This window comes from Pan troglodytes, chromosome 1 (assembly GCF_028858775.2).
Source record: "Pan troglodytes isolate AG18354 chromosome 1, NHGRI_mPanTro3-v2.0_pri, whole genome shotgun sequence".
Taxonomy (NCBI): Eukaryota; Metazoa; Chordata; class Mammalia; order Primates; family Hominidae; genus Pan; species Pan troglodytes.
In genome coordinates, this window is record NC_072398.2 from 198,406,189 (window position 1) to 198,433,523 (window position 27,335).

At 45.3% G+C, this 27,335-nt stretch overlaps 1 protein-coding gene across 7 annotated transcripts in view; it reads right to left on the reverse strand.

The window, feature by feature from the left end:
- Positions 1 to 25,891, reverse strand: part of ZBTB8A (zinc finger and BTB domain containing 8A) — a 69,619-nt gene extending 43,728 nt beyond the window's left edge. For 2 of the 7 annotated variants that reach the window (XM_016958429.4, XM_016958394.3), the window contains exons 1-3: positions 25,475 to 25,827; positions 11,289 to 11,372; positions 4,486 to 4,567 (exon numbers count right to left, since the gene is read on the reverse strand). In XM_016958429.4, coding sequence (XP_016813918.1) covers positions 4,486 to 4,505 — 20 coding nt within the window. In that variant the 5' untranslated portion in view covers positions 4,506 to 4,567; positions 11,289 to 11,372; positions 25,475 to 25,827. The other 5 variants (XM_063783302.1, XM_016958419.3, XM_016958403.4 and 2 more) reach the window with 4 other exon arrangements.
- Positions 25,892 to 27,335: the final 1,444 nt, after the last annotated feature.

The window sequence follows — 27,335 nt, forward strand, 5'->3', positions numbered from 1 at the left end:
GAATGTCATTGATTTTGGGTGACTGCATTTGGTAGGAGGTGGGACTGTATGATCTCTGAGGATTGTTCCAACTTCAACACTTTTAAACTATTTTGCTGCAGTTAAATGATATACTACATATGTTCCTGTTTGTTACAATGAGATCCTGAAATAAATCAAGTTATACTATAAAATGCCAGCCTAAGTTGTTGGGTTTTTTTTTTTAGATACTCTAAAAATGAGAGAAACTATTGGTTCTACTTTGTGTATTAATTGTTTTAGGTATATTTTGCTATTGAACATGTGTGCTTAATTATTTGGTATTTTGGTGAAAGATTAGAGACAGAGAGATGAATCCTTTTTCCTGAAGAGGTTATAGGTCAAAGGCTGAGGGTAGAGAATTTATACCCCTAAATTCTAGAGAGGGAATTTCATTCTGCTTTTAAAGAATAATTCTGTTAAAAACAGGCTATTGGCTTCCATTACCCAGACATCTGTGTCACATTTCCACTTACCTAATAAAGCTCCAGACTTTTTTTCAATGTGAAATCATAAAAGCTCCAGACTTAAAGTGGCCCAAAAGTATTACGGTTTTATCACAGCTTATAACGTAAAAATTCTGATGTATCAATTACACTAGAGAAACACTGAAGCTTGGCACTGGGATGGAGTAAAAATGGTAAAATACCAATCATCTTGAGTTCTTAGGGATGAGTTATTCTGGTGCACTATTTTCTAAGGAATGAGAAATAAAGCAGTAATGTCCTTTGAGACCCTAGGGTAAAGAAGCCATAGAAATCTGGCGTGTCCCTTTCTGAGTGCTGTCACTTCTCACCATTCAAATACTGCAATGTCCTCAGGACCAGTGACAGCATGCAGTCTGCTCACCGTGCCCATGGTTTCAAATTAGCTGTTGCAAAACTGAGATAAAATGACCTTGCTGGCATCTCAGTATCAATTTTGCATAATGTCAAAATACAGCTCTGGTATCAATAACATTATTAAGAAGCAAGATGTACTCCCCATTCTCTTTAATGTTTTGTCTCAGAGGCCATTCCACCTAAGAGATGACCAGGTTCTATGATGGGGCTTCCTCAACCCCTCTGGCTTGAGAGTAAGGTGACTGGGGAAGAAGAGCCTGTCCAAAATAAATTATCCTTAGGAAGAAGGTGGCTGGGCGTGGTGGCTTATGCCTGTGATCCCAGAACTTTGGGAGGCTGAGGTGGGCAGATCACCCGAGGTCAGGAGTTCGAGACCAGCCTGGCCAGGATGATGAAACTCCATCTCTACTAAAAAGACACACACACACAAAAATTAGCTGGGTGTGGTGGCGGGCGCCTGTAATACCAGCTACTTGGGAGGTTGAGGCAAGAGAATTGCTTGAATCCAGGAGGCGGAGGCTGCACTGAGCTGAGATCACACCATTGCACTCCAGCCTGGGTGACAAAGTGAGACCTTGTTTCAAAAAAAAGAAAAAAAAAGAAAGAAAAAGAAAAAGAAGGCGTCAGCCCTAGGGGGGAAAAGGAGAGAAATCCTGTAGGGTGGGGAATCAGGTCTTACAACTTTTCCTCATTAACTCCTTTTCCTTGGCGTGATCATAGCTCACTGCAACCTCAAACTCCTGGGCCCACGGCATCCTCCCGCCTTGGCCTCCCAAACTGCTGGGATTACAGGGTGAGCCATCGTGCCTGGTCTTGCTTCTCTTAACGTCTTCCCACCCCCAACCTCATTCTTACGTGATTCTATCAGGAGCCTCTGGCAGTAGATGATTTGCCTCTGGGGGAAATGCAAACAACTAATAATCCCTGAAAAAGATAACTAATCTTATAAGAAACAGAAAATAAGAGTTAAAACAATAAAGTACCTTGTAAGGATGTGAAATAAAGAATGAGGTACTCAGTATATCTACTTTAAAAATGTACCCTTGTTTGAAATGAAACCTAAATCCCAAATGCAGTATATAACTCTGTGGACATGTCTTATAATATAAATGATTTACATTTTATAATACCAAAATAACAGTTTATACATAAAAACATTTCAGTACTTAAAAATAGCTCAAGGCTGGGAGTGGTGGCTCATGCCTGTAATGCTAGCACTTTGGGAAGCTGAGGTGGGTGGATCACTTGAGGTCAGGAGTCTGAAACCAGCCTGGCTAACATGGTGAAACCCCATCTCTACTAAAGCACAAAAAAATTAGCTGGGTGTGGTGGTGGGCGCCTATAATCTCAGCTACAGGGGAGGCTGAGGCAAGGCAGGAGAATCGCTTGAATCAGCAAGGTGGAGATTGCAGTGAGCTGAGATCACGCCACTGCACTCCAGCCTGGGTGACAGAGCGAAGACTCGTCTCACCAAAAAAAAAAAAAAAAAAAAAAAAAAGCCGGGCGCGGTGGCTCAGGCCTATAATCCCAGCACTTTGGGAGGCCGAGGCAGGCGGATCACCTGAGGTCAGGAGTTCGAGACCAGCCTGACCAACATGGAGAAACTCCATCTCTACTAAAAATACAAAATTAGCCAGGCGTGGTGGCGCATCCTTGTAATCCCAGCTACTCGGGAGGCTGAGGCAGGAGAATTGCTTGAACCCAGGAGGCGGAGGTTGTGGTGAGCTGAGATCGCACCATGGCACTCCAGCCTGGGCAAGGCAACAAGAGCGAAACTCCATCTCAAAAAATAATTAAAAAAAATAGCTCAGGGGCTGGGCAGGGTGGCTCATGCCTATACTCCCAACACTTTAGGAGACTGAGGTAGAAGGATTGTTTGAGCCCAGGAGTTCAAGACCAGCCTGAGCAACATAGTGAGACCCCGTTTTTACAAAAAAAACAAAAACAAAAATTAAAAAATTGGCTGGGTGTGGTGGCCTCCTATAGTTTGGAGGCTGAGGCAGGAGATTCGTGTGAGCCCAGGAGTTCGAGGCTGCAGTGAGCCATGATCACATCACTGCACTCTAGCCTGGATGGCAAACTGAGACTGTGTCTCAAATAAAAATGAATAAAAAATAAAAAAGTATGTACCACCTCCTTCCACTCTCTCTCTTGCTCCTGCTCCTGCATGTGAGACATGGGATTGAGTTGTGCCCCCCAAAATTATATGCTGAAGTCTTAAACCTGGTACCTACACTGGAGACCTTAATTTGCAAATAGGGTCTTTGCAGATATAATCAAGTTAAGATGAGGTCATCCTGGATTAGGGTGGTATCATTATAAGGAGAGATCTGGAGAAAGGAGGACACTGAGAAGACACATACAGCGGCTGGGTGAGGTGGCTCACACCTGTAATCCTAGCACTTTGGGAGGCCAAGGAAGGGCAGACTGCTTGAGGCCAGGAGTTCAAGACCAACCTAGGCAACAGGCTGGTCTCAAAAAAACAGAAACAAAAACAAAACCACAAACACAGAAGGAAGAGCACCACGTGAAGACAGAAGCAGAGGCTGGAATGATGGAGCTACAACAGAAGGAATGCCAAGGATTGCTGGCACCCACCAGAAGCTAGGAAGAGGCAAGGAAGGACTCTGCCCTACAACCTTCAGAGGCAGCATGGCCCTGTCAACATGTTGATTTCAGAGTTTAGCCTCCAGAACTGTGGGAGAAGAATCAACGTACGTTGCTTCGTAGGTGATGTGATGCTAGGGTAGGTGCTTGAAAGGCAAGTAGGTTTTCACTCAGAAAAAAAAAAGAGGAAAAGCATTCTAGGCAGAAGATATAGTTTGAGCCAAGGCACAGACTGGTATAATCACAAAATAGGAAGTAAGTTGTTCAATATGGCTGGAGCACAGGGTGCAAAAGAGATGGTGAGAAATGGGTGGAGCACCTTATTTGCTTCATTAAAGAGTTTGGATTAGACCCTGTAAGCACTGGGGTGGGGGTGGGGGGCATTAAGGGGTTCTATGCAAAGGAGAGAGGCGATTTAGTATTTGATCAAATCAGACAGCAGTAAGAACGTCATTGGCAGTGAGACCAGGCAGGAGGCAGTTGTAATCTAGACAAAATGATAGGGGTAGAAATGGAAGTGGTTGGGCTGGGCATGGTGGCTCATGCCTGTAATCCCTGCACTTTGGGAGGCCAAGGTGGGCAGATCACTTGAGGTCAGGAGTTTGAGACCAGCCTGGACAACATGGTGAAACCCCGTCTCTACTAAAAATAGAAAAATTAGCCAGGCATAGTGGCATGTGCCTCCTGTAATCTTAGCTACTCAGGAGGCTGAGGTGGGAGAATTGCTTGAACTTGGTAGGCAGAGGTTGCAATGAACTGAAGTTGCACCACTGAACTTCTCCCGCCTGGGTGACAGAGACTACATCTCAAAAAAAAAAAAAAAAGAAAGAAAAGAAAAGAAAAAGAATGGAAGTAGTTGTAGGTAGTGGTATGGTGGTATGAGTCTGTTTTCTGTTACTTATAACAACAACAACAAACGCTGAAACTGGGTAATTTATAAAGAAAAGGAAAAAAAGCAGAAAAAAATCAGGAAGAAGAGAAAGGAAAAGAAGACAAATACATGAAATTTATGTATTACAGTTCTGAAGGCTGAGACATCCCAGGTCAAGGGTCCACACTTGGCAAGGGCTTTCTTGCTGGTGGAGACTCTTTGCGGAGTCCTGGAACAGTGCAGAAGGATCGGTAGTGATATGGTTTGAATCTGTGTCCCTGGCCAAATCTCATGTCGAATTGTAATCCCCAGTGTTGGACGTGGGGCCTAATGTGAGGTGATTGGACCATTGGGGCAGAGTTCTCATGAATGGTTTAGCACCATCCCCCCTTGATACTGTATAGTGAGTGAGTTCTCATGAGATCTGGTTGTGTGAAAGTGTGTGGCACCTCTCTTCCGCCTACTCCAGCCATGTGAAGATGCCTGCTCCTCCTATGTCTTCCACCATAACTGGAAGCTGCCTGAGGCCTCCCCAGAAGCAGAAGCTACCATGCTTCCTGTACAGCCTGCAGAACTGTGAGCCAATTAAACCTCTATTCTTTATAAATTACCCAGTCTCAGATATTTCTTTATAGCAATGCAAGAACGGACTAGTACAGGTGGCAAGGGGGCTGAGCGTGCTCATATCTCCCTTCCTCTTCTTATAAAACCACTAGTTCCTCCCATGATAACCCATTAATCCTTCATAACCCAATCACCTCTTAATGGCCCCACCTCTCAGTACTGCCACATTGTGCCACGCATAGTGGCTCATGCTTGTAATCCCAGGACTTTGAGAGGCCAAGGCAGGCAAATCGCTTGAGCCCTGGAGTTGGAGACCAGCCTGGGCAACATGGCGAAACCCCATTACTACAAAAAATACAAAAATTACCCAGGCATGGTGGCATGTACCTGTAGTCCCAGGTACTCAGGAGGGTGAGGTAGGAGGATCACCTGAGCTTGGGGAGGTTGAGGCTGCAGTGAGCAGTGATCATGCCACTGCACTCCAGCCTGGGTGACACAGTAAGACTCTGTCTCAAAAAACAAAAAACAAAAAAAATACTGTCACCTTGAGGATTAAGTTTCAACATGAGTTTTGAAGGGGACCAACATTTAAACCACAGTAGTGGTGATGAAAATAAGCAGACAAGGCCAAGGCAGGTGGCTCACTGGAGGTCAGGAGTTTGAGACCAGCCTGGCCAACTTGGTGAAATCCCATCTCTACTAAAAATAGAAAAATTAGCCAGGTGTGGTGGCGGGTGCCTGTAATTCCAGCTACTAGGGAGGCTGAGGCACGAAAAAGGCTTGAACCCGGGAAGCAGAGGTTGCAGTGAGCTGAGATCACGCCATTGCACTCCAGCCTGGGTGGCAGAGCCAGACACCGTCTCAAAAAAAGAAAGAAGTAGACAGAGATAAGCCAGAGGTAAAATCAGCAGGACTTGGAAGCAGCATAAATAACAGTGGGTAAACACATGGGCTATGCCATCAAAGTGAATCTAAACCCCGGCTCTGCTGTGGTTTACACATCCATTTCCTAACCTATAAATGGGGGTTTATAAGAGTACAGTACCTACTTCACGGAATTGTAGATTCAACGCAACATTGTAAATGTCAAGAACTGTGCAGGCGCCTGGGACATTGTAGCTGCTCAATAATATATGAACCGCTGTTGTAATTCTTATCATCATTGTCATCAATCACCAGTTAGATACAGAAGATAACCTCAAACTTACTGAATTCCAAACTTCTTATTGCAGCCTTTTCTTAACCGCTGAAATGTACTCCTTCATCTGTGTCTCCTTTCTTGGGAATTTGTACCACTATTTTCCTCTAGTGCCTAATCCAGGACCCAGGAACCATCCCAGGCCAAACCTTTCCTTTCTCAGCCTCCATATCTATATCCTTCAGACTTGGAGACTAACAAACGAATAAGTAAATGAATGGCACATGTTGAAAGCTCCCTACATGATTTCTTTTCAATGTGGTCTACTCTCAGGATATCTTCCCACCTCCAGATGTTTGATGAATAATTTACTTCCATTTGTGTGTGTGTGTGTGTGTGTGTTTAATACTTAGCTCTTCTAGAAAGTATTTGGTGTACTGTGTGATGAGAAGATCTAAATTTTTCCCTAAGTAGCTAACTACTGTAGATAAGAAGGAGGGAGGGGTGAGAAAGGAAGAAAAAAAGAGAAAATGGCCAGGTGGCTAGATGCTAAGATAAATGATTGGTAGCATTTACATTGTTACCTCTTGTTTAAGGTTTGATTTTCAGAAACTGATCAGAAACGTAATTTTGTTCCACAAAAAGATGATCTGTTTCTTAGAGGCAAATGCCTTCCTACCTCCCTACTTCCCTCCTTTTCCCCCATCCTCTGTCTTTAATCAAGCTCACAGAGTTTATATATAGGTCTATATATGTTATATATGTGTATGTGATATGTCAGATATACCATATATACAAGAAAAACACAAGGCCATTTTACAAATTATGATGAAATATGTAAACATCAAAGGGACAGATATTTGTTTTCCACTGACCAACATATTCTCCTTTCCTTATGAGGAAGTGATATGGAAAGTCAGTCATCAAAATGTTGCTCACTGAGCATGAAGTCAGTATATTATGGATGTCTGGATATACGCTCAGGAAATCTAGGCTGGAGATAAAGATTTAGAAATCATCAACAGAGGGTGGCATTTGAAAGATTTTAATAACTGATGATAAGAGTTTGGTAAAATGGACCAGGCGCGGTGGCTTACACCTATAATCCCAGCACTTTGGGAGGCTGAAACAGGTAGATGTTTGAGCTCAGGAGTTTGAGACTAGCCTGGGCAACATGGTGAAACCTCATCTCTACAAAAAAAATATAAAAACTAGCTGGGTATGGTGGCACGGGCCTGTAGTCCCAGCTACTTGGGGGCTGAGGTGGGAGGATCACTTGAGCCCAGGAGTTGGAGGCTGCAGCGAGTTCGGATTATGCCACTGCCCTTTAGCCTCAGGGACAGACCAAGCAACATTTTATTTAAATTAAATGTTATTTAATGTTTATTTAAATTAAATGTTAATGAGATGGTTTCTATACATTTACATTTATTATTATTTGCCCTAGAATCCAAGGCAAAACAAAAACAAACAAAAACAAAATCCCAGAGAAACACAAATTATTTATATAGTTCTCACATTATCTTTTTGAGATGGAGTCTGGCTCTGTTGCCCAGGCTGGAGTGCAATGGCATGACCTTGGCTCACTGCAACCTCTGCTTCCCAGGTTCAAGTGATTCTCCTGCCTCAGCTTCCCAAGTAGCTGGGACTACAGGCGCACACCATCACGCCCGGTTATTTTTGTATTTTTAGTAGAGACGGGGTTTCACTATGTTGGCCAGGCTGTTCTCGAACTCCTGACCTCAAGTGATCCACCTGCCTTGGACTCCCAAAGTGATGGGATTACAGGTGTGAGCCACCGCAACTGGTCTTTTCCCCTTCCCTTTCATCCTTGAATGCGTATGATTCAAAAATAAGAAAACACTCTACTGACACGGAAAGTTAAGAAAGTTAAGTTCCCTTGTATTATATATATTGGTCTATACCTTGCTTTTTCTTTTTTGTTTTTTTTGTTGAGACGGAGTCTTGCTCTGTCCCCAGACTGAAGTGCAATGGCACAATCTCGGCTCACTGCAACCTCCACCTCCCAGGTTCAAATGATTCTTCTGCCTCAGCCTCCCGAGTAGCTGGGACTAGAGGTGCCCGCCACCACGCCCGGCTAATTTCTGTATTTTTAGTACAGACAGGGTTTCACTATGTTGGCTGGAACTGTCTTGATATCTTGACCTCATGATCTACCTTGCCTCGGCCTCCCAAAGTGCTGGGATTACAGGCGTGAGCCACTGTGCCTGGCCCTATACCTTGCTTTTTCTTAAATTAAGTTTGAGACCAGGATGGCAGAATAGATTTTTAAAAATTGGCTGGGCATGATGGTGCATGCCTGTGGTCCCAGCTACTTGGGAGGCACAGACAGTGGATTGCTTAGGCCCAGGAGTTGGAGGCTGCAGTGAGCTATGGTAATACCACTGCATGTCAGCCTGGGCAACAGAGCAAGACCCTGTCTCTAAAAAATAAAAAATTGTGGCCGGGCATGGTAGATCACACCTGTCATCCTAGCACTTTGGGAGGCCGAGGTGGGTGGATCACGAGGTCAGGAGTTCGAGACCAGCCTGGCCAACATGGTGAAACCCTGTCTCTACTAAAAATATAACAATTAGCCACAGTGGCGCATGCCTGTAATCCTAGCTACTCAGGAGGCTGAGGCAGGAGAATCGCTTGAACCCGGGAGGTGGAGGTTGCAGTGAGCTGAGACCACGTTACTGCACTCCAGCCTGGGGGACAGAGTGAGACTCTGTCTCAGAAAAAAATAAATAAATAAAAATAAAAAATTGCATGTGCCTGTAGTCCCAGCTACTTGGGAGGCTGAGGTGGGAGCGTCACTTGAGCCCAGGAGGTTGAGGCTGCAGTGAGCAGTGATTGCACCACTGCACTCCAGCCTGGGCACACATACAAGTGTCTCAAAAAATAATAATAAATTAAAATTAAAATTTTTTTTTAAATTTGAAACAAGAAATTGGGAAGTCCAGAGTCCAGAGAAATAACTGGTTTAGAAGAAAAGCAACGACTTTGGTTTTATGTATGTTGGATTTCAGAGGAATGGGAAATCAGGTAGATATGGCCAGGAGGCCACTAGAAATGCTGGTCTGAAGTTCACAGGGACACTCAGAGTTGAAGATAGAGGAGTAAGAGAATCTGCAAATAGCAATTAGGCTGTTAGCAGAAATGAAGGGGCTCAGAGGAAGCATGGGCTGAGAGGGGAATCTGGAGGATTGCCCATGATTGTGCGGCAGGATGGGGAAAAGATGCCAGTGTTACAGACAAGAAATTACAGGGAGAATGAAGAGAGCTTTGTGACACATTAGCCAAGGGTGGAGAATTTCAAGACAGATGCAGTGAAGGGGTTAAAGGACCAACAGGCAGTAATAAAGCAGCTACCTGCATTGTCTCATTTAATCCTCACATGCAACCTATTGGGGAGATGGTATTATTATTATTATTTTTGAGACGGATTGTCGCTCTGTCGCCCAGGCTGGAGTGCAGTGGCACCATCTCGGCTCACTGCAAGCTCCATCTCCTGGGTTCACGCCATTCTCCTGCCTCAGCCTCCCAAGTAGCTGGGACTACAGGCGCCTGCCACCACGCCCGGCTAATTTTTTCTATTTCTACTAGAGACAGGTTTTCACCGTGTTAGCCAGGATGGTCTTGATCTCCTGACCTCGTGATCCGCCCGCCTCGGCCTCCCAAAGTGCTGGGATTACAGGCGTGAGCCACTACACCTAGCTGGGAGATGGTATTATTATCCCCATTTTACAGAAACGGGCTTTAACCCAGACAGTGACGCCAAGGCTGCATGATGCAGCTGTGGGAGGTCAGAATTCTGACACTGGTTCTACCACTAAATTAGTATTATGTCCATGGGCAAGTAACTCATGTTTCTAGGCTTAACATCCTTCTCTGCAAATTAAAAGGACTGATCTAGATAATCTCCAGTTCTTAATAATACGAGTATGTGATTAAGTTAGAATGGGAGAAATACATACACAAGAGAGGCAGTGAATTAAAAAATGTAGTTCCATACAATTGCCTGGATCCCAGTTTAAAAAAAAGATAAAGCCGGGTGCGGTGGCTCAGGCCTGTAATCCCAGCGCTTTGGGAGGCCAAGGTGGGTGGATCACCTGAGGTCAGGAGTTCGAGACCAGCCTGACCAACATGGTGAAACCCAGTCTCTACTAAAAATACATAAATTAGCCAGGCTTGGTGGCAGGTGCCTGTAATCCCAGTTACTCTGGAGGCTGAGGCAGAACTGCTTGAACCTGGCAGGTGGAGGTTGCCTCTGCACTCCAGTCTGGCCGACAGAGCCAGACTACATCTCAAAAATAAATAAATAAATAAATAAATAAAAGATTGAAATGTAGTTCAAATATGTATGCTGGGTGTTAAAAAATTCGGCCCACATTCATAAGGATACACTACACCTCCTTAAGAGAGTATTCAAAATAAAGATGTCATTAAAAAAAATTAGCAATCAGTGAACAGGGAGACCAAAAAAATCAGAACGCTGAACATCTTAGACAGTGAATTTCCAAGAAATAAATCCATTCTCTGATATATAAAATCTGCAACTACAAAATTTTACCCTTTTTTTTTTTTTTTTTTTTTTGGAGACAGTCTTGCTCTGTTGCTCAGGCTGGAGTGCACTGGTGTGATCTTGGCTCACTGCAACGTCCGCTGCCCGGATTCAAGTGATTCTCCTGTCTCAGCCTCACAAGCACCTGGGATTATAGGCGCCCAGCACCACGCCCGGCTAATTTTTGTATTTTTAATAGAGACGGGGTTTTGCCATGTTGGCCAGATTGGTCTCAAACTCCCGACTTCAGGTGATCCTCCTGCCTTGGCCTCCGAAAGTGCTGGGATTACAGGCGTGAGCCACCGTACCCGGCCCAAAATTCTACCTTTTTTTTTTTTTTTTTTGAGACAGAGTTTCGCTCTTGTTGCCCAGGCTGGAGTGCAATGGTGCCATCTCGGTTCACCGCAACCTCCACCTCCCGGGTTCAAGCAATTCTCCTGCCTCAGCCTCCCAAGTAGCTCCCATGTGCCACCATGCCCGGCTAATTTTGTATTTTCAGTAGAGACAGGGTTTCTCCATGTTGGTCAGGTTGGTCTCGAACTCCCGACCTCAGGTGATCTGTCTGCCTCGACCTCCCAAAGTGCTGGGATTATAGGCGTGAGACACCGCGCCCAGCCCCAGAATTCTACTTTTTATCTATGCATTTAAGTGAGGTAGATGAAGAATTAAAATTTGTCATACCTGGAAATTTATGAATGCTGCTCTTGAATGGAGTAAAAAAAAGGGAAGATTCTAAGTCAAACAGTCTGTGTTTGGAGGATTGTCCTGTAGAGAGAGAAAACAGATATTTATAATGTACTTTTGTCATAAGAGGCAGAAAGATCTGCTAAGGTACATAATATTTATTTAAATAAACTATATAAGGGCCAGGCACAGTAGCTCACACCTGTAATCCCAACACTCTGGGAGGCCAAGGCGGGCAGATAACCTGAGGTCAGGAGTTTGAGACCAGCCTGGCCAATATGGTGAAACCCCATCTCTACTAAGTATACAAAAATTAGCTGGGCATGGTGGCAGGTGCCTGTAATCCCAGCTACTCAGGAGGCTGAGGAGGGAGAATTGCTTGAACTCGGGAGGCAGAGGCTGCAGTGAGCTGAGACTGTGCCACTGCATGCCAGCCTGGGTGACAGAGCAAGACTCCATCTCAAAAAAAAAAAAAATTATATAAGAGCCTCTGTCAGATACAATTTTTAACATGTAAAAATAGATGATCTGACACAAATTATTATTAATAATAGTTAATAGAAAATCATTAATAATTAATATTAATATATAATATAGAACAAATATGTAATATATAATGATTTAAAATATAATATACAATATAAATAAATCATTAATATTATTAATAATAGAATGATCATTTGGCTTCAAATTGGCTTGGAACTCTTTTTAAAGAAATATATACATTTTATATACATATTTTTATGTTTTTTATATATAACTTTTTAACCTCAATCTTAACATTAAAGTTTATAAGAGATTTCCAATATTAAAATATATTATGGCAAATCAAAAGCAATCCTTTTTTTCGTTTCGTTTTGGTGTTTTTGAGATGGAGTCTCACTCTGTCGCCCAGGCTGGAGTGAAATGGCGTGATCTCGGCTCACTGCAACCTCCGCCTCCCTGGTTTGAGCAATTCCCCTGCCTCAGCCTCCCGAGGAGCTGGGATTACCGGCACACACCATCACGCCTGGCTAATTTTTTTGTATTTTTAGTAGAGACGGAGTTTTTCCATGTTGGCCAGACTGGTCTCGAAATCCTGACCGACCTCAGGCAATCTTCCTGCCTGGGCCTCCCAAAGTGCTGAGATTACAGGCGTGAGCCACCACGCCTGGCCATTTGGTTTATTTTTTGAGACAGTCTCACTTTGTCACTCAGGCTAGAGTGCAGTGGCACAATCACGACTCACTGCAGCCTTGATCTCCCAGGCTTAAGTGATTCTCCCTCTTCAGTCTACCAAGTAGTTGGGACTACAAGTACCCACCACCAAGCTTGGCTAATTTTTGTATTTTTTAGAAAGATGAGGTTTCGTCATGTTGCCCAGGCTGGTCTCAAACTCCCGGGCTCAAGCGATCCCCCGACTTCGGCCTCCAAAAGTGCTGAAATTATAGGCATGAGCCACTGTCCCTGGCCCAAACATACTTTTTAACTTTGACAAGAAAATAAACTTAAGACAACACTATTCAAAGGCAGGCCAGCAGATGAAACCAAGATAGTAAGTCCTATTGCTCTTTTCCTCCAAATGTCATCAATGTGTTTTGGAAGAAAACTGAACAGAATAGCTTTAAAAATTCAACATATCTTGAAAAAAAAAGAAAGTACAGGTAAGTATAAAGAAGAGGAGCTGGGCCCAGTGGCCCATGCCTGTAATCCCAGCATTTCAGGAGGCAGAAGCAAGAAGGTCACTTGAAGCCAGGAATTCCAGACCAGCGTAGGGAACATAGTGAGACCTATCTCTAAATAAATAAATACGAAAACAAACTGAAATAACTTTTTATTTTTTTTGAGATGGAGTTTCGCTCTTGTTGCCCAGGCTGAAGTGCAATGGTGTGATCTTGGCTCACCACAAACTCTGCCTCCCGGGTTCAAGTGATTCTGCCTCAGCCTCCCGAGTAGCTGGGATTACAGGTATGCACCACCACACCGGGCTCATTTTGTATTTTTAGTAGAGATGGTATTTCTCCATGTTAGTCAGACTGGTCTCAAACTCCCAACCTCAGGTGATCTACCCACCTCAGCCTCCCAAATTGCTGGGATTACAGGCATGAGCCACCATGCCCAGCATTTTTTTTTTTTTTTTTTGAGAGAGTCTCACTCTGTCACTCAGGCTAGAATGCAGTGGTGTGACCATGGCTCATTGTGGCCCTGACCTCTCAGGCTCAAGTGATCCTCCAGCCTTAGCCTTCTGAGTAGCTGAGACTAGAGGTCTACCAGGCTAAATTTTGTATTTTTGTAGAGACAGGGTTTTTCCATGTTGCCCAGGCTGGTCTTGAAATCCTAGGCTCAAGTGATCCTCCCACCTTGTTGGAATAATAGGCATGAGCCACTGTGCCTGGCCCAAAATTAATAGTTTTTGAGAACAACCCGTTGCCACACTAAAAGCTCAGCTGTCACCTAGCCCTAATGAGTTAGAAGGGCATTCAGAGAATGGCATTTACTTGGATTGCTTCACTGCTTCAACACTGCCACTTAAGGGCATATTAACTACTGTCCAGTGTACTGGGTGTGTACAGTGGTAATTTGTGGCTTTTTTTTTTTTTTTTTTTGAGACGGAGTCTCACTCCTGTTGCCCCGGCTGGAGTGCAATGGCGCAATCTTGGCTCACTGCAACCTCCGCCTCCCGGGTTCAAGCGATTCTCCTGCCTCAGCCTCCCGAGTAGCTGGGACTGCAGGAGCCTGCCACCACGCCCGCCTAATTTTTGTATTTTTAGTGGAGGCGGGGTTTCACCATATTGGCTAATCTGGTCTCGAACTGCTGACCTTGTGATCTGCCTGCCTCGGCCTCCCAAAGTGCTGGGATTACAGGCGTGACCCAACACGCCTGGCCTAATGTGTGGCTTTTAAAGAGAACTGATTTCTTTTTTCTTTTTCTTTTTGTTTTTGCTACAGGGTCTCATTCTCACCTAGGCTGGAGTACAGTGGCACGATCTTGGCTCACTGCAACCTCTGCCTCCCAGGTTCAAGGATGCTTGCACATCAGCCTTCCGAGGAGCTGGGACCACAGACGTGTACCACCACACCTGGCTAATTTTTTTGTATTTTTTGTAGAGATGGGGTCTCACCACGTTGCCCAGGGTGGTCTCGAACTCCTGGACTCAAGCAATCCACCCACCACCTTGACCTCCCAAAGTGTTGGGATTACAGGTGTGAGCCACTGCACCTGGCCAAAAGAACTGATTTCTGAGCATGGTCTGTGCCCTAAACAATTTTTACATGTTGATGGAATGCTATTTTTTTCAGATGACCACCAAGTTCCACTCTAGCAGATATTAGAGTTGATCTGTGGATGGACACTCAGGATCCTTTTTTTAAAGGGTCTCGATATATTGCCCAGGCTGGTCTTGAACTCCTGGGCTCAAGAGATCTGCCCACCTCGGCCTCCCAAAGTGCTAAGATTACAGGCATGAGCCACCACGACCGGCATCAACATCCTTTCTAACTTCCTTCTGGAAACTAAAAAGTACATTTCCCAGACTCCTTTACAATTCAGTTTCCCCATGTGAAATGTGGCCTATCAATGAGATGTTCTGTGAGATCCGGAAGGCAGAAATGAGGTGGGAACCATCTTTCTTCTGTTTTGGCTGTTAATGCTGGCAAGCACATTTATGGAAACATTGTATTTTTTTCTCATAGCAGCATTCCAGTGTCAAAAGCTTCATGATTGTCAAGAGACAAACATGGTGAAGACAGGAGTCACTATTTGGTAGGAGTTCAGGGGAAGTTCAGGGGTAGCAGGGTTGTTTCCTTTTATTTATTTTCAGAGGCAGGGTCTCACTCTGTCATCCAGGATGAAGTGCTGAAGTGCAGTGGTGCACTCACAGCTCACCGTAAACTCGAACTCCTAGGCTCAAGGGGATCCTCCCACTTTGGCCTCTCAAAGTGCTGGATTACACTGCACACGGCCTATAGCAGTTAGTCGACCCTTAAATTACACTAGCAATGTCATTGGCAGCCTCCTGATTCCCTCCCTGGGGGGCCTGTTGGGCAGTCTTTTTTTTTTTTTTGAGACGGAGTTTTACTCGTTGCCCAGGCTGGAGTGCAACGGTGTGATCTTGGCTCACCGCAACCTCTACCTCTTGGGTTCAAGCGATTCTCCTGCCTCAGCCCCCCAAGTAGCCGGGATTACAGGAACATCCCACCATGCGTGGCTAATTTTTATATTTTTAGTAGAGACGGGGTTTCACCATGTTGGCCAGGCTGGTCTCGAACTACTGACCTCAGGTGATCCGCCCGCCTCGGCCTCCCAAAGTGCTGGGATTACAGGCATGAGCCACAGCACCTAGCGAGGTGTTTTGTTTTGTTTTGAGACAGAGTCTGACTCTGTCCTCCAGGTTGCAGTGCAGTGACGTGATCTCGGCTCATGGCAACCTCTGCCTCCCGGGTTCAAGCGATTCTGTCTCTGCCTCTGGAGTAGCTAGGACTACAGGTGCGGGCCACCATACCCGGCTAATTTTTGTATTTTCAGTAGAGATGAAGTTTCACCATATTGGCTAGGCTGGTCTCAAACTCCTGACCTCATGATCCGCCTGCCTCAGCCTCCCAAAGTGCTGGGATTACAGGCATGAGCCACAGTGCCTGGCCCCGGCCAGGTATTTCTTTTTATCAATGTGAGCATGGACTAATACAGGGGCAATAATAATACCTATAGCTTATAGAGCTGCGAGATGGAGAATATTAGGAGCTAATCCAAGAAACGTGCTTATAACAGTGCCTGGCTTATAACAAGCCCTTGATAAATGTCAGCTATTATTATTATTATTAATTATCTAAACATTTAAAAACACTGCTTTCAATGAGTACAAAATGTAAACATTTTAGAGTTTTATTGCCACACATTTTCTTGTCTTATACAAATGGGGATACAGAAAGGAGGCTCACGCCTGTAATCCTAGCACTTTGGGAAGCTGAGGCGGGTTTATCACCTGAGGTCAGGAGTTCAAGACCAGCCTGGCCAACATGGCAAAACCCCGTCTCTACTAAAATACAAAAATTAGCCGGGCATGATGGCGGGTGCCTGTAATCCCAGCTACTCAGGAGGCTGAGACGGGAGAATTGCTTGAACCCCGGAGACGGTGGTTGCAGTGAGCCGAGATTGCACCACTCCACTCCAGCCTGGGCGGCTGAGTGAGACTCTGTCTCAAAACAAAAACAAAAACAAAAACAAAAAATGTGGATACAGAAAAAAAAATGTTTTTTTGACTGGTTTCATCATATTCATGTACCTAGAGAGAGTGAGAGCGATCATTTCAAAACTACATGTGTACCTGGGAATAGCAACGCTCGACTCCAACTAGTCAATTGCAGACCTCACCTTAAGGAAGGATTATTCTTTTTTTTTTTTTTTTTTTTTAATTTGAGATGGAATCTAGCTCTGTCGCCCAAGCTGGAGTGCAGTGGTGCAATCTCGGCTCACTGCAACCTCTACCTCCCGGGTTCAAGTGATTCTACTGTCTCAGCCTCCTAAGTAGCTGGGATTACAGGTGCCCGCCACCATGCCCAGCTAAGTTTTGTATTTTTAGTAGAGATGGGGGTTTCACTGTTTTGACCAGGCTGGTCTCGAACTCCTGACCTCATGATCCGCCTGCCTCGGCCTCCCAAAGTGCTGGGATTACAAGTGTGAGCCACTGCGCCTGGTCTTTTTTTTTTTGCTTTGTTTGTTTTTTGTTTTAGACAGAATCTTTCTCTGTTGCTCAGGCTGGAGTGCAGTGGTGAGATCACAGCTCACTGCAGCCTTGACCTCCCCGGGCTCAGGTGATCCTCCCACCTCAGCCTTCTGAATACAAGTGTGTGCCAAATTATTCTTGAGAAACCATTTTTGCCTTTTTTTCTTTCTTTCTTTCTTTTTTTTTTTTTTGAGATACAGACTTGCTCTGTCACTCAGGCTGGAGTGCAGTGGCCTGAGAATGAGATCTATAACCTAAAATAAGATTTGCAACCTAAAAGTTTATGTTTTAATGTTGCTGAGTACAGTGGCTCGAACCTGTAGTCCCAGCTACTCAGGAGGCTAAGGCAGGAGGGAGGATCCCTTGAGCCCAGGAGTTCGAGGCTGCAGTGAGCAATGCTCATGCCACTGCACTCTAGCCTGGGCAACAGGGCAAGACTCCATCTCTACTAAAAAAAAAAAAAAAAAGAAAGAAAAGAAAATTTAAGTGTTTATACTTAGAATACTACTCTAATGTATATATTTAAAAAGTCATGGATAAAATTATGGTTTAGTTTGGTTTGCTGAGGTATCTTCTGGTGATGAAAAATACATTGTAGATTTTGGAATAAAACTTCCCCCAGCCGGGCATGGTAGCTCATATCTATAATCCTAGCACTTTGGAAGGCCCAGGCAGGAGGATCACTTGAGCCCAGGAGTTCGAGACCAGCCTGGGCAACATGGCGAGACCTCATCTCTACAAATAATTAAAAAATTAGCCAGGTGTGTGGTAGTATATGCCTGTGGTCCCAGCTACTCAGTAGGCTGAGGTGGGAGGATCACTTGAGCCTGAGAGGCTGAGGCTGCAGTGAGCTGTGATTGTGCCACTGCACTCCAGCCTGGGCAACAGGGCGAGACCCTGTCTCAAAAACAAAAACAAAAAACTTCCCCCAGATATTCTGGAACTGTAAGAATTTTATGTTGGACCTAGTCCAACAGCGCCAGGGAGACAGAGGGAACTGAAGGTGATATAAGGCATCTGCTATGCCCTCCGTGTTTCACATGCTGCTGAGAGCCACAGGATTCAAAGCAATGGAGGTTTTCTGAAGGGTCAGAAAAACAGCCGAAAGAAAACAACTTCATCTTTTGATACAATCATTAATTTTACATTGTTCTGAACTCCACAGCAGTATATTTTCCTTTTTTAAATTCTTGAGACAAGGTCCCACCAGCCTGGAGTGCAGTGGTACGATCTTGGCTCACTGCAGCCTTGGCCTCCGGGGCTCAAGTGATCCTGCATCAGTCTCCCACATAGGTGGGACTATAACAGTGTACCACCATGTCTGGCTCTTTCTATATTTTAACAGAAAAATCTTTATTTATTTATTTTTTTTTTTTTTTTGAGACAGAGTCTCACTCTGTTACCCAGGCTGGAGTGCAGCGGCATGATCTTGGCTCACTGCAACCTGCCACTCCTGGGTTCAAGTGATTCTCGTGCCTCAGCCTTCTGAGTAGCTGGGATTACAGGCACGCACCACCACACCTGGCTAAATATTATATTTTTAACAGAGACAGGGTTTCGCCATGTTGGCCAGGCTGGTCTCAAACTCCTGGCCTCAAGTGATCTGCCCGCCTTGGCCTCCAAAAGTGCTGGGATTACACGTGTGAGCCACTGTATGTGGCCGTTTTACTCTATTTTTATGAGAAGGGCAGATACTCAAATTGGCAGGTGAAACGCATTTTATTCAAGACATATTTATTGAGCAACTACTCTATACCAGACTATACCTGGTCCTGAGAATATAGAGGTGATGAAATGTCAAAGGTCAGTGCTCACTTTCAAGCAGCTCACTGTCTAGTAGGAGAGAGAGAGAGTCAGAGAAGAGACAGGAAGAGAAGAGACTTCTAGACAAAGTGACAATACAATGAAGAAAATACTCATAGTAGAAGGGAACTGTAAAACAAAGAAAGCAAATGATTGTACCTGGGAGTACTGAGAAACATTTCCAAAAGGCTCAACGTTTAGGTTGGGTCTTGAAGGATGAAAAGAAGTTTATACATGAGAAAGAGGGCAAAAGGCATTCTAGCCAGAGAGAGCACCAAATGGGAAGGCAAAAACAGCGTATTAAACAGCATGGCCTCCTAGGGGATGGTAAGAAGTTTGCTATAGCTAGAGACTGTGGGCCTACAGAAGGATGGCAGAAGATGAAACTAGAAAAGTATGTAAGAGCTAGATCTTGGAAGCCCCTCCAGTTTTGGGGGTTCTGAGGCACTTCTGAAGGATTTTAAAAAGAAGAAACACAGGATTATAGGTCTACCAATCATTAGCTGTGTGACTTTGTCAAGTTACTTAACTCTAAGCATTGGTTTCCTTTTTGTAAAATGAGGTTATTGACTGTTTAGAGGCTCTAAGGAAGTCTGTTAAGAGGATTAAATAAGATAATCGCTAAAATAAATAAGATTAAATAAGACAAATAGAAATAAGCACATGAAGAGATGTTTAGCATCATTAATCATTAGAGAAATGCAAATCAAAATCACAATGAGATACTACCTCACACCCACTAGGATAGTTTGCTACAATAATTTTTAAAAATTTTTTTCTTCTTCTTTTTCTATATTTTCTTTTTTTTCCATGTTTTTCCAGAGATATAATAATTTTTTAAAAAACATGAAAATACTAAGTGTTGGCCAGAGTATAGATAAATAAGAACCTTCACACACTGCTGGTGGAAATATAAAATGGTACAGCAACTTTGGAAAACAGTCTGGGAGTTCCTCAAATGATTAAACATGGAGTTATCATATGACCCAGCAATTTCACTCCTAGGTATATATTCAAGAGTAATGAACACATACGTCTACACAGAAACTGATACACGAATGTTTATAATAGCATTATTTGTAACAGCTAAGAGGTGGAAACAATCCAAATGTCCATCGATGGACAGGTGGGTAAACAAAATGTGGTATACCCATACAATGGAATGTAACTCGGCCATAAGAAGAATGAAGTACTGATATGGTCATGCGCCGCATAACATTTTGGTCAACAACTGACTACATATACAACGGTGGTCCCATAAGATTATAATACCATATTTTTATTGTACCTTTCCTGTGTTTATTTATTTATTTATTTTTGTAGACAAAGTCTTGCTCTATCCCCCAGGCTGGAGTGCAGTAGCACCATCTCAGGTCACTGCAACCTTCGCCTCCTGGGTTAAAGCAGTTCTCCTGCCTCAGCCTCCTGAGTAGCCGGGATTACAGGCACCCACCGCCATGCCTGGCTAATTTTTGTATTTTTAGTGGAGACGGGGTTTTGCCATGTTGGCCAGGCTTGTCTTGAACTCCTGACCTCGGTGATCCACCCACCTTGGGCTCCCAAAGTGCTGGGATTACAGGCGTGAGCCACTGTGCCCAGCTTTCCTGTGTTTAGATATGTTTAGATACACAAATACTTACCATTGTTTTACAAATGCCTATAGTATTATGCTATACAGGATTGTAGCCTAGGAGCTATAGGCTATACCATACAGCCTAGGCGTGTAGTAGGCTATATCAGCCAGGTTTGTGTAAGTACATTCTATGATGTTCACACAACAACAAAAATCACCTAACAACACATTTCTCAGAACATATCCCCATCAAGTGACATATGACTGTATATACTACAACATGGGTGAACCTTAAAAACCTCATGCTGGCTGGGAACAGTGGCGTGAGCCTGTAGTCCCAGCTACTTGGGAGACTGAGGCAGAGGACTGGTTGAGCCCAGGAGGACAAGGATGTAGTGAGCCAGGATTACGCCACCACAATCCAGTATGGGTGACAGTGAGATCCTGTCTCTAAAAAACAAACAAGTCTGGGTGCAGTGGCTCATGCCTGTAATCCCAGCACCTTGGGAGGCCGAGGCGGGCGGATCATGAGGTCAGGAGATCGAGACCATCCTGGCGAACACGGTGAAACCCTGTCTCTACTAAAAATACAAAAAATTAGCCGGGCATGGTGGCAGGTGCCTGTAATCCCAGCTACTCGGGAGGCTGAGGCAGGAGAATGGCGTGAACCCAGGAGGCGGAGCTTGCAGTGAGCCGAGATCGCGCCATTGCACTCCAGCCTGGGTGACAGAGCGAGACTTTGTCTAAAAACAAAAAACCTGATGCTAAGTTACAGAAACTAGTCATAAAAAATACATATTTTATTTATGATTTTATTCACATAAAATGCCCAGAATGGGTAGATCCACATAGGAAGTAGATGAGGGGTTATCAGGAGCTAGGGAGACATGGGAATAGGAGTGACTGTTAACAGGCATGGGGTTTCTTTATGCAAATGATGAAAATGTTCTGGAGTTAAGAGGGTCATGATGGTTGCACAGTTTTGTGACCATACCAAAAAACTGAATTGTACACTTTAAAAGGGGTAAATTTTATGGCGTAAGAGTTATATCTCAGGCCAGGCGCAGTGGCTCACACCTGTAATCCCAGCACTTTGGGAAGCTGAGGCGGGTGGATCACCTGAGGTCAGGAGTTTGAGACCAGCCTGACCAACATGGTGAAACCCCATCTCTACTAAAAATACAAAAAATTAGCCGGGCATGGTGGCAGGCGCCTGTAATCCCAGCTGCTTGAGAGGCTGAGGTAGGAGAATTGCTTGACCCTGGGAGGCGGAGGTTGCAGTGAGCCCAGATCGCACCATCGCACTCCAGCCTGGGCAACGAGAGTGAAACTCCATCTCAAAAAAAAAGAGTTATATCTAAAAAAAAAAAATAGGAATTGTCCTATACACTGGGGTCAGTTACAACCTGATATTCACATTGAAAGGATTTTAACATAACATGCATTCATAGTAGTACTCTTGAGTCATCAAAAAAGGTTTAAGTTATTTTCAGAATTATGTGATTAGGTCATGGAAATCGGTAATGCATTTCAGATTTTCTTCTTTCAGTAGAGTGACTTTATACGTTGAAACAGCAAGTTAGATCAATTTATATGGGACATCCAAAATCCAAATGGAAACATTTTAAATATCTGTAAGAGTTAAATATTATAATAGTCCCAAGAATATAACAGAATTCAAGATTTCCATCAAGTTCAATGATCTTTAAAAAGGTGGTTGGGAAAGACAATTACACATTTTAGGAACCATTAAGTTTGAAAGTCTTTGGAATAGAAGCAAATGACATGTATTTCTATGAGTAGACTGAAGATTTAAGTAGCGAGTGTAACTTGAACTAAGGTTGTCGTTGTGAAGATCAACTCTCTTTTTTTGAGACGGAGTCTTGCTCTGTCGCCCAGGCTAGAGTGCAGTGGCGCAATCTCGGTTTACTGCAACCTCTGCCTCCCAGGTTCAAGTGATTCTCCTGCTTCAGCCTCCCGAGTAGTTGTGATTACAGGTGCCTGCCACTGTGTGCTAATTTTTGTATTTTTAGTAAAGATGGGGTTTCACCTTCTTGTCCAGGCTGGTCTCGAACTCCTAACCTCGTGATCCACACCCCGCCCCCCCGACCCCCGAGGCCTTGGCCTCCCAAAGTGTTGGAATTATAGGTGTGAGCCACCACACCCGGCTGAGAAGATCAACTCTTTTAAGATATATAGTCATTAATCTAAAATTTAATGTGTCCCACCAGGGTCAGCAAAACTAATCTTGTTAGCCTGCTTAGCAAAAGTTCCTGAGTCATAAAGAACTTCAGCTAACTAGAGTGGTAATTGTATTCCTTGATGGATAAATGATCCTTCAGCTTTGGAAGATTTAGAATTAAGTACAGATGCTCTTCAACTGACGATGGGGTTACATTCCAATAAACCTATTTTAAGTTGAAAACATTGTAAGTTTAAAATGCATTTAATACCCCATTAAACCCACTGTAAAGTCAAAAAATCGTAAGTCAAGCCATTGTAAGTCAGTGATCGTCTGTATTAAAAACATTTAAGAGCTATGGTTTGAACATTTGTGTCCCCTCCAAAATTCATGTTGAAACTTCATCCCGATTGCAACGGTATCATCTTTAGGAGGTGACTGGGCCACGAAGACTCTGCCCTCATGGATGGAATTAGTGCCCTTATAAAAGCACCTGAGGGAGTGAGTTTGGCCTCTTTTGCCCTTCCATTCCTTCTGCCACGTGAGGACACAGCAGTCCTCCCATCCAGAGGATGCAGCAACACGGTGCCATCTTGGAAGCAAAGAGCAGCCCTCACTAGACACCAAACTGCCTAAACTTCCCAGCCTCCAGAAGTGTGAGAAATAAATTTGTTCTTTATAATTACCCAGTCCCAAAGTATTTTTATAGCTGCACAAATGGCCTGAGACAGAAAAGATTTAGAATTAATAAAAACACTTAAGAGAATCAAAACTATAGTTGAGGAAAGCCTCATTGAGAAGATGGCATTTGGGTAAAGTCCAAAGGAAGTAAGAGAGTCATGTGGGTGTCTGGGGGAAGAGTATTTCAGGCAAAGGGAACAGCAAGTGCAAAGGCCCTGAGGTGAGCAGGCAAGGAGGCATGGGGGAGGCAATGGGATATGGAGTCAGAAAGGGAAAGCAGATCATGAGAGAAGTAGGACATGGTGAGACCAGGTGCTTGTAAGGCTGCATAGACTATTATGGAGCTTTTGGCTTTTAAACTGCGTAAGATGGGGAGCCACTGACCAATTTTGAGCAGAAAAGTGGCAAAAGCTTCATTCAAGGGAATCAAACACATCAAATCTTTAAATATGATTAACATATCATTGTGTCACTGAGTTAAGTCTATTACACAGTTTTATCTAAAAATTAGATTTAAATGACATACGATGAATCAATATTACTCTATCTTACAAAGTTTTTGATGGCCCCAAATCATTATCAACAGCGAAGCTGGTGATTTCAGGGCTAGGAGATAAGGGTTAGTGGTGTGGCCTCCTTCCTGGAGTCCCTACTCATTATGCCTCCTGCTGACATTTTAGAGCACAATCCACCCAGACACCCATTTGATCAAGGGCCCTAAGCCAGATTCTCACTTCCCAGTTGCCACTTGTGTGGCCAGAGAGGTTCCCAGGAATAAAGACATCTGATCCCTGCTTATCAGTGAGGGGCTCTTGCTCCAGTCTACAAACGCATCCATACCTGAGGCATGGAGGAGATAAGACTGGAGCAGAAGCTTGCTGAGGATTTTGGAGGCTTTCCTGAAAAAGATCAGTTAAGGTTTTTAGAGCAGGGAAGCGCTGTGTAAGACTGGCCCTTCTAAAGACTCCTCTGGAGGTGCCTTAGGAGGGAAGGCAGGGCGGGAACAGGAGGCCCTGGGCGGCTATGGTCACCCTGGCCTAGAGGTGAAACGCCATGCTTCATACGTGTTCCCTCATCTGCAAAGTGGAATTACCGTCAGCCTGACTAGGTGGTTGTTTTATGTGAAATTAAGTGAAATAATTCATATAGGTGAAAGCACTCCATTTAAAGTTGTGCAACTATAAAGGTTTATCAAGCATAGAGGTGATACTGACGTGTGTGGTTAGAAGCCCACCAGGTGTGTGTGAATCTACCGCTTCCAAACGCGTCTTAGAATGATGTGGAGTAGGGCCATTGGAACAATCAGCGATACATAAGCGCATCTGAAGGGGAAGGGAACAAGCCGCTGACTAACTCACAAAAGAGGCGGTCCGCATGGGTAGAGATGAGCATGTAAGGTTCCGTCCAGAAGCCAAATAGTTGGGAGCTCAACATTGGTTAGGCGCGGTGAGTTCGCCCTCGGTTCTAAGCCCAGATGTCGCATCTTGACATAAAACCAAGGATGGAGGCTGCACCGAGAAACTCGGGCTACTGCCCTGGGAGCCAGGTTCCCCGGCAGCGCCCCTGGCCGCACCCGCAGAGACTCCGGCCCCGGCCCTGCCCTGCCCTCCCCGCGCGCCCCCGCGGCGGCCGCCCGTCTTTGCTCCGCGCAGCCCGAGCCCCTCCAGAGTCCGCGGCGCCCGACGGCTCCAGACACGCCCGGCGCCGTCCCCGCCGCCTTCCCGCCGCCGCCGCCAGGAGGCTCCGCGCGCCTTCCCGCCTTTCCCCGGGCCGGGCCGGGCCGGGCGGCGAGGCGGGCGCGGGCGGCGACGGCGCGGCCATTGTCCCGCAGCCCCTCCCGGGCGCGCAGAAAGGGCCGGCCCCGCGGGCTGGGAGGCGCGGCCGGGCGCGGGGAGGGGCGGCCGGGAGCCGGTGCCCACCAACGCCCGCCGCCGCCCCGGGCTGGGCCCGCCGCAGCCGCCCGCGCCTCCTCCGTGGCCGCCCACAGCCCCTCGGAGCCGGCGCCGCCGCCGCCGCCACTGCGCCCCGGGCTGCAAATGGCGCCCGCTCGCCTCGGCGCCTCCCGCCGCGCTCCCGGCCCGGGGACGTCTGGGGAAGGCGCGCCCGGGGCCCGCATCCCAGCACTGCCGCCGCCCGGGCCGTCAGAGCCCGCGGCGCCTCCGCCCGCGGCCAGGCTCGCGATGGGTCCCGGGCAGCCCCGACGCCCGCCCGCCCTCCGCCGGCGCCGCGCGCAGCCACTTACCGCGGGCCGCGGCGCACCGGTTGGTCGCGCGCGCGGGCCGAGGGAAGATTCCTGGTTCTCGGCTGGGGAAGGACCCCCTTTCGAGGCCGTTCCTTTGCGCCCTAAAACAAGTAGCCCCAACGTGAGAGAAACAAAAGGTATTTGCTGACGTGGGCGTTGGACAGAAACGCCCGAGGGCTGGGGACACAATTAAAGGGGCAACGCACAGATTTCAGGCACCAACCAGCAGCTTCGCCCACTCCCCCTGCCCTTGCCCACACCCGCTGCACGCTCCAGAGACACCGGGGTGCCCAGATTCTCTAGCAGTTGACTGCGGATCATGATTTTAGTCAGGAGCTGAAATTTAAAATTGTACTTTACGTTGGGAAAGGCGCCTCCGGAGGGCAGAAGGGCTGGATTTCTAGGATCTGGGGATTTGGTTTAGGAAAGAGGGAGGGACTTAGGCGTGCCCACAATTACTGTATAAGTACATGTGACATTATTGTACTTAAGTTTAGCAACGTCAAATGCAAAAGATTTCCACAGAATTTTCCCTTGTACTGAAGCAGTTATTTTAGTTGAGGATAACCTTTTCTAAACCTGTACAGGTCAGAAGCATTTCATTTGAAGAGGAAAACCCAGAGAGGCCGAGATAAGAGAACATAATTCTTAGTTAAGTCCAGAGAAATATAAAATTAGTAAAAACAGCAAGTTGCGTCTTTTCCAATGCAAGCATTCATCGTACACCAAGATTCCTCTGACAAATTTACGTCTCTAATATTTAGAGTACAGATATCAGGTTATACATTTGCTAAAATAGTAAATCAATGGATTTTCACTGTTACTGTAGAAGCATTACTTCTATAAATTAGTTTTCTAGTTCCTTATGCTGGGGTCAGGTACTGAAAAGTACTGTGTTATAGTAAAACTGGAGGGAAAAGGTTCAAATTATCAAAACTTGCGTTTAGCTTTTAATGGATTCCTCTCCTGTTCAAAATCATTCATATTGGACAGTTTGTAACTTTGATTTCAGGAATAATTAGCTATGCATTTTGAGGATACAAGATATTCACAATTGTCTCTTAATGTCACTTCTGTGTCACTGCAGAGGTGCTTTGCTATTTAGTTGCATTTCCTCACCTTCTGAACAGGTAAGTAGAAACATATTTGAAAACCATTGGGTGTCAGGTGTGTTGGATCAGATTACTCTGCTAGCGCCCCCATTGAGAATTCCCCCAGAAAGACCTGGACATGGTTTTAGCCAAAGGTTTTATTTTAGCCTTAGTTAATTAAAACATGCAAAAGAGTTCCACAAACATATTCCTCAAGAGAGCACATCAGGTTGGTGATAAACTCTTTGTTGAGGCCGGGTGTGGTGGCTCACACCTATAATCTCAGCACTTTGGGAGGCCGAGGTGGGCGGATCACGAGGTCAGGAGTTCGAGACCAACTTGGCCAACATGGTGAAACCCCCGTCTCTACTTAAAATACAAAAATTAGCTGGGCGTGGTGGTGCGCGCCTGTAATCCCAGCTACTGGGGCAGCTGAACCAGGAGAATGGCTTGAACACAGGAGGTGGAGTTTGCAGTGAGCCAAGATTGTGCCACTGCACTCCAGCCTGCGTGACGGAGCAAGACTCCATTTCAAAAACAAAAACAAAAACAACAAACAAAAATAACCTCTTTGTTGCAAGGAAGAGGTAATGAGAGTTTTGTCCCTCACCTTCATTCTCCTAGCTTTGGGAGCACGTTTCTGTATGCTAGAGCTCCACCATTAACCAGTGCTAGTCTCTTAAACTCTGTCTCCCACCCCACCCAACCCCCATCCCTGTTTCCACCTATTCAGTTCAAATCTTGAGGAAGATAATCCATTCCTTTTTTTT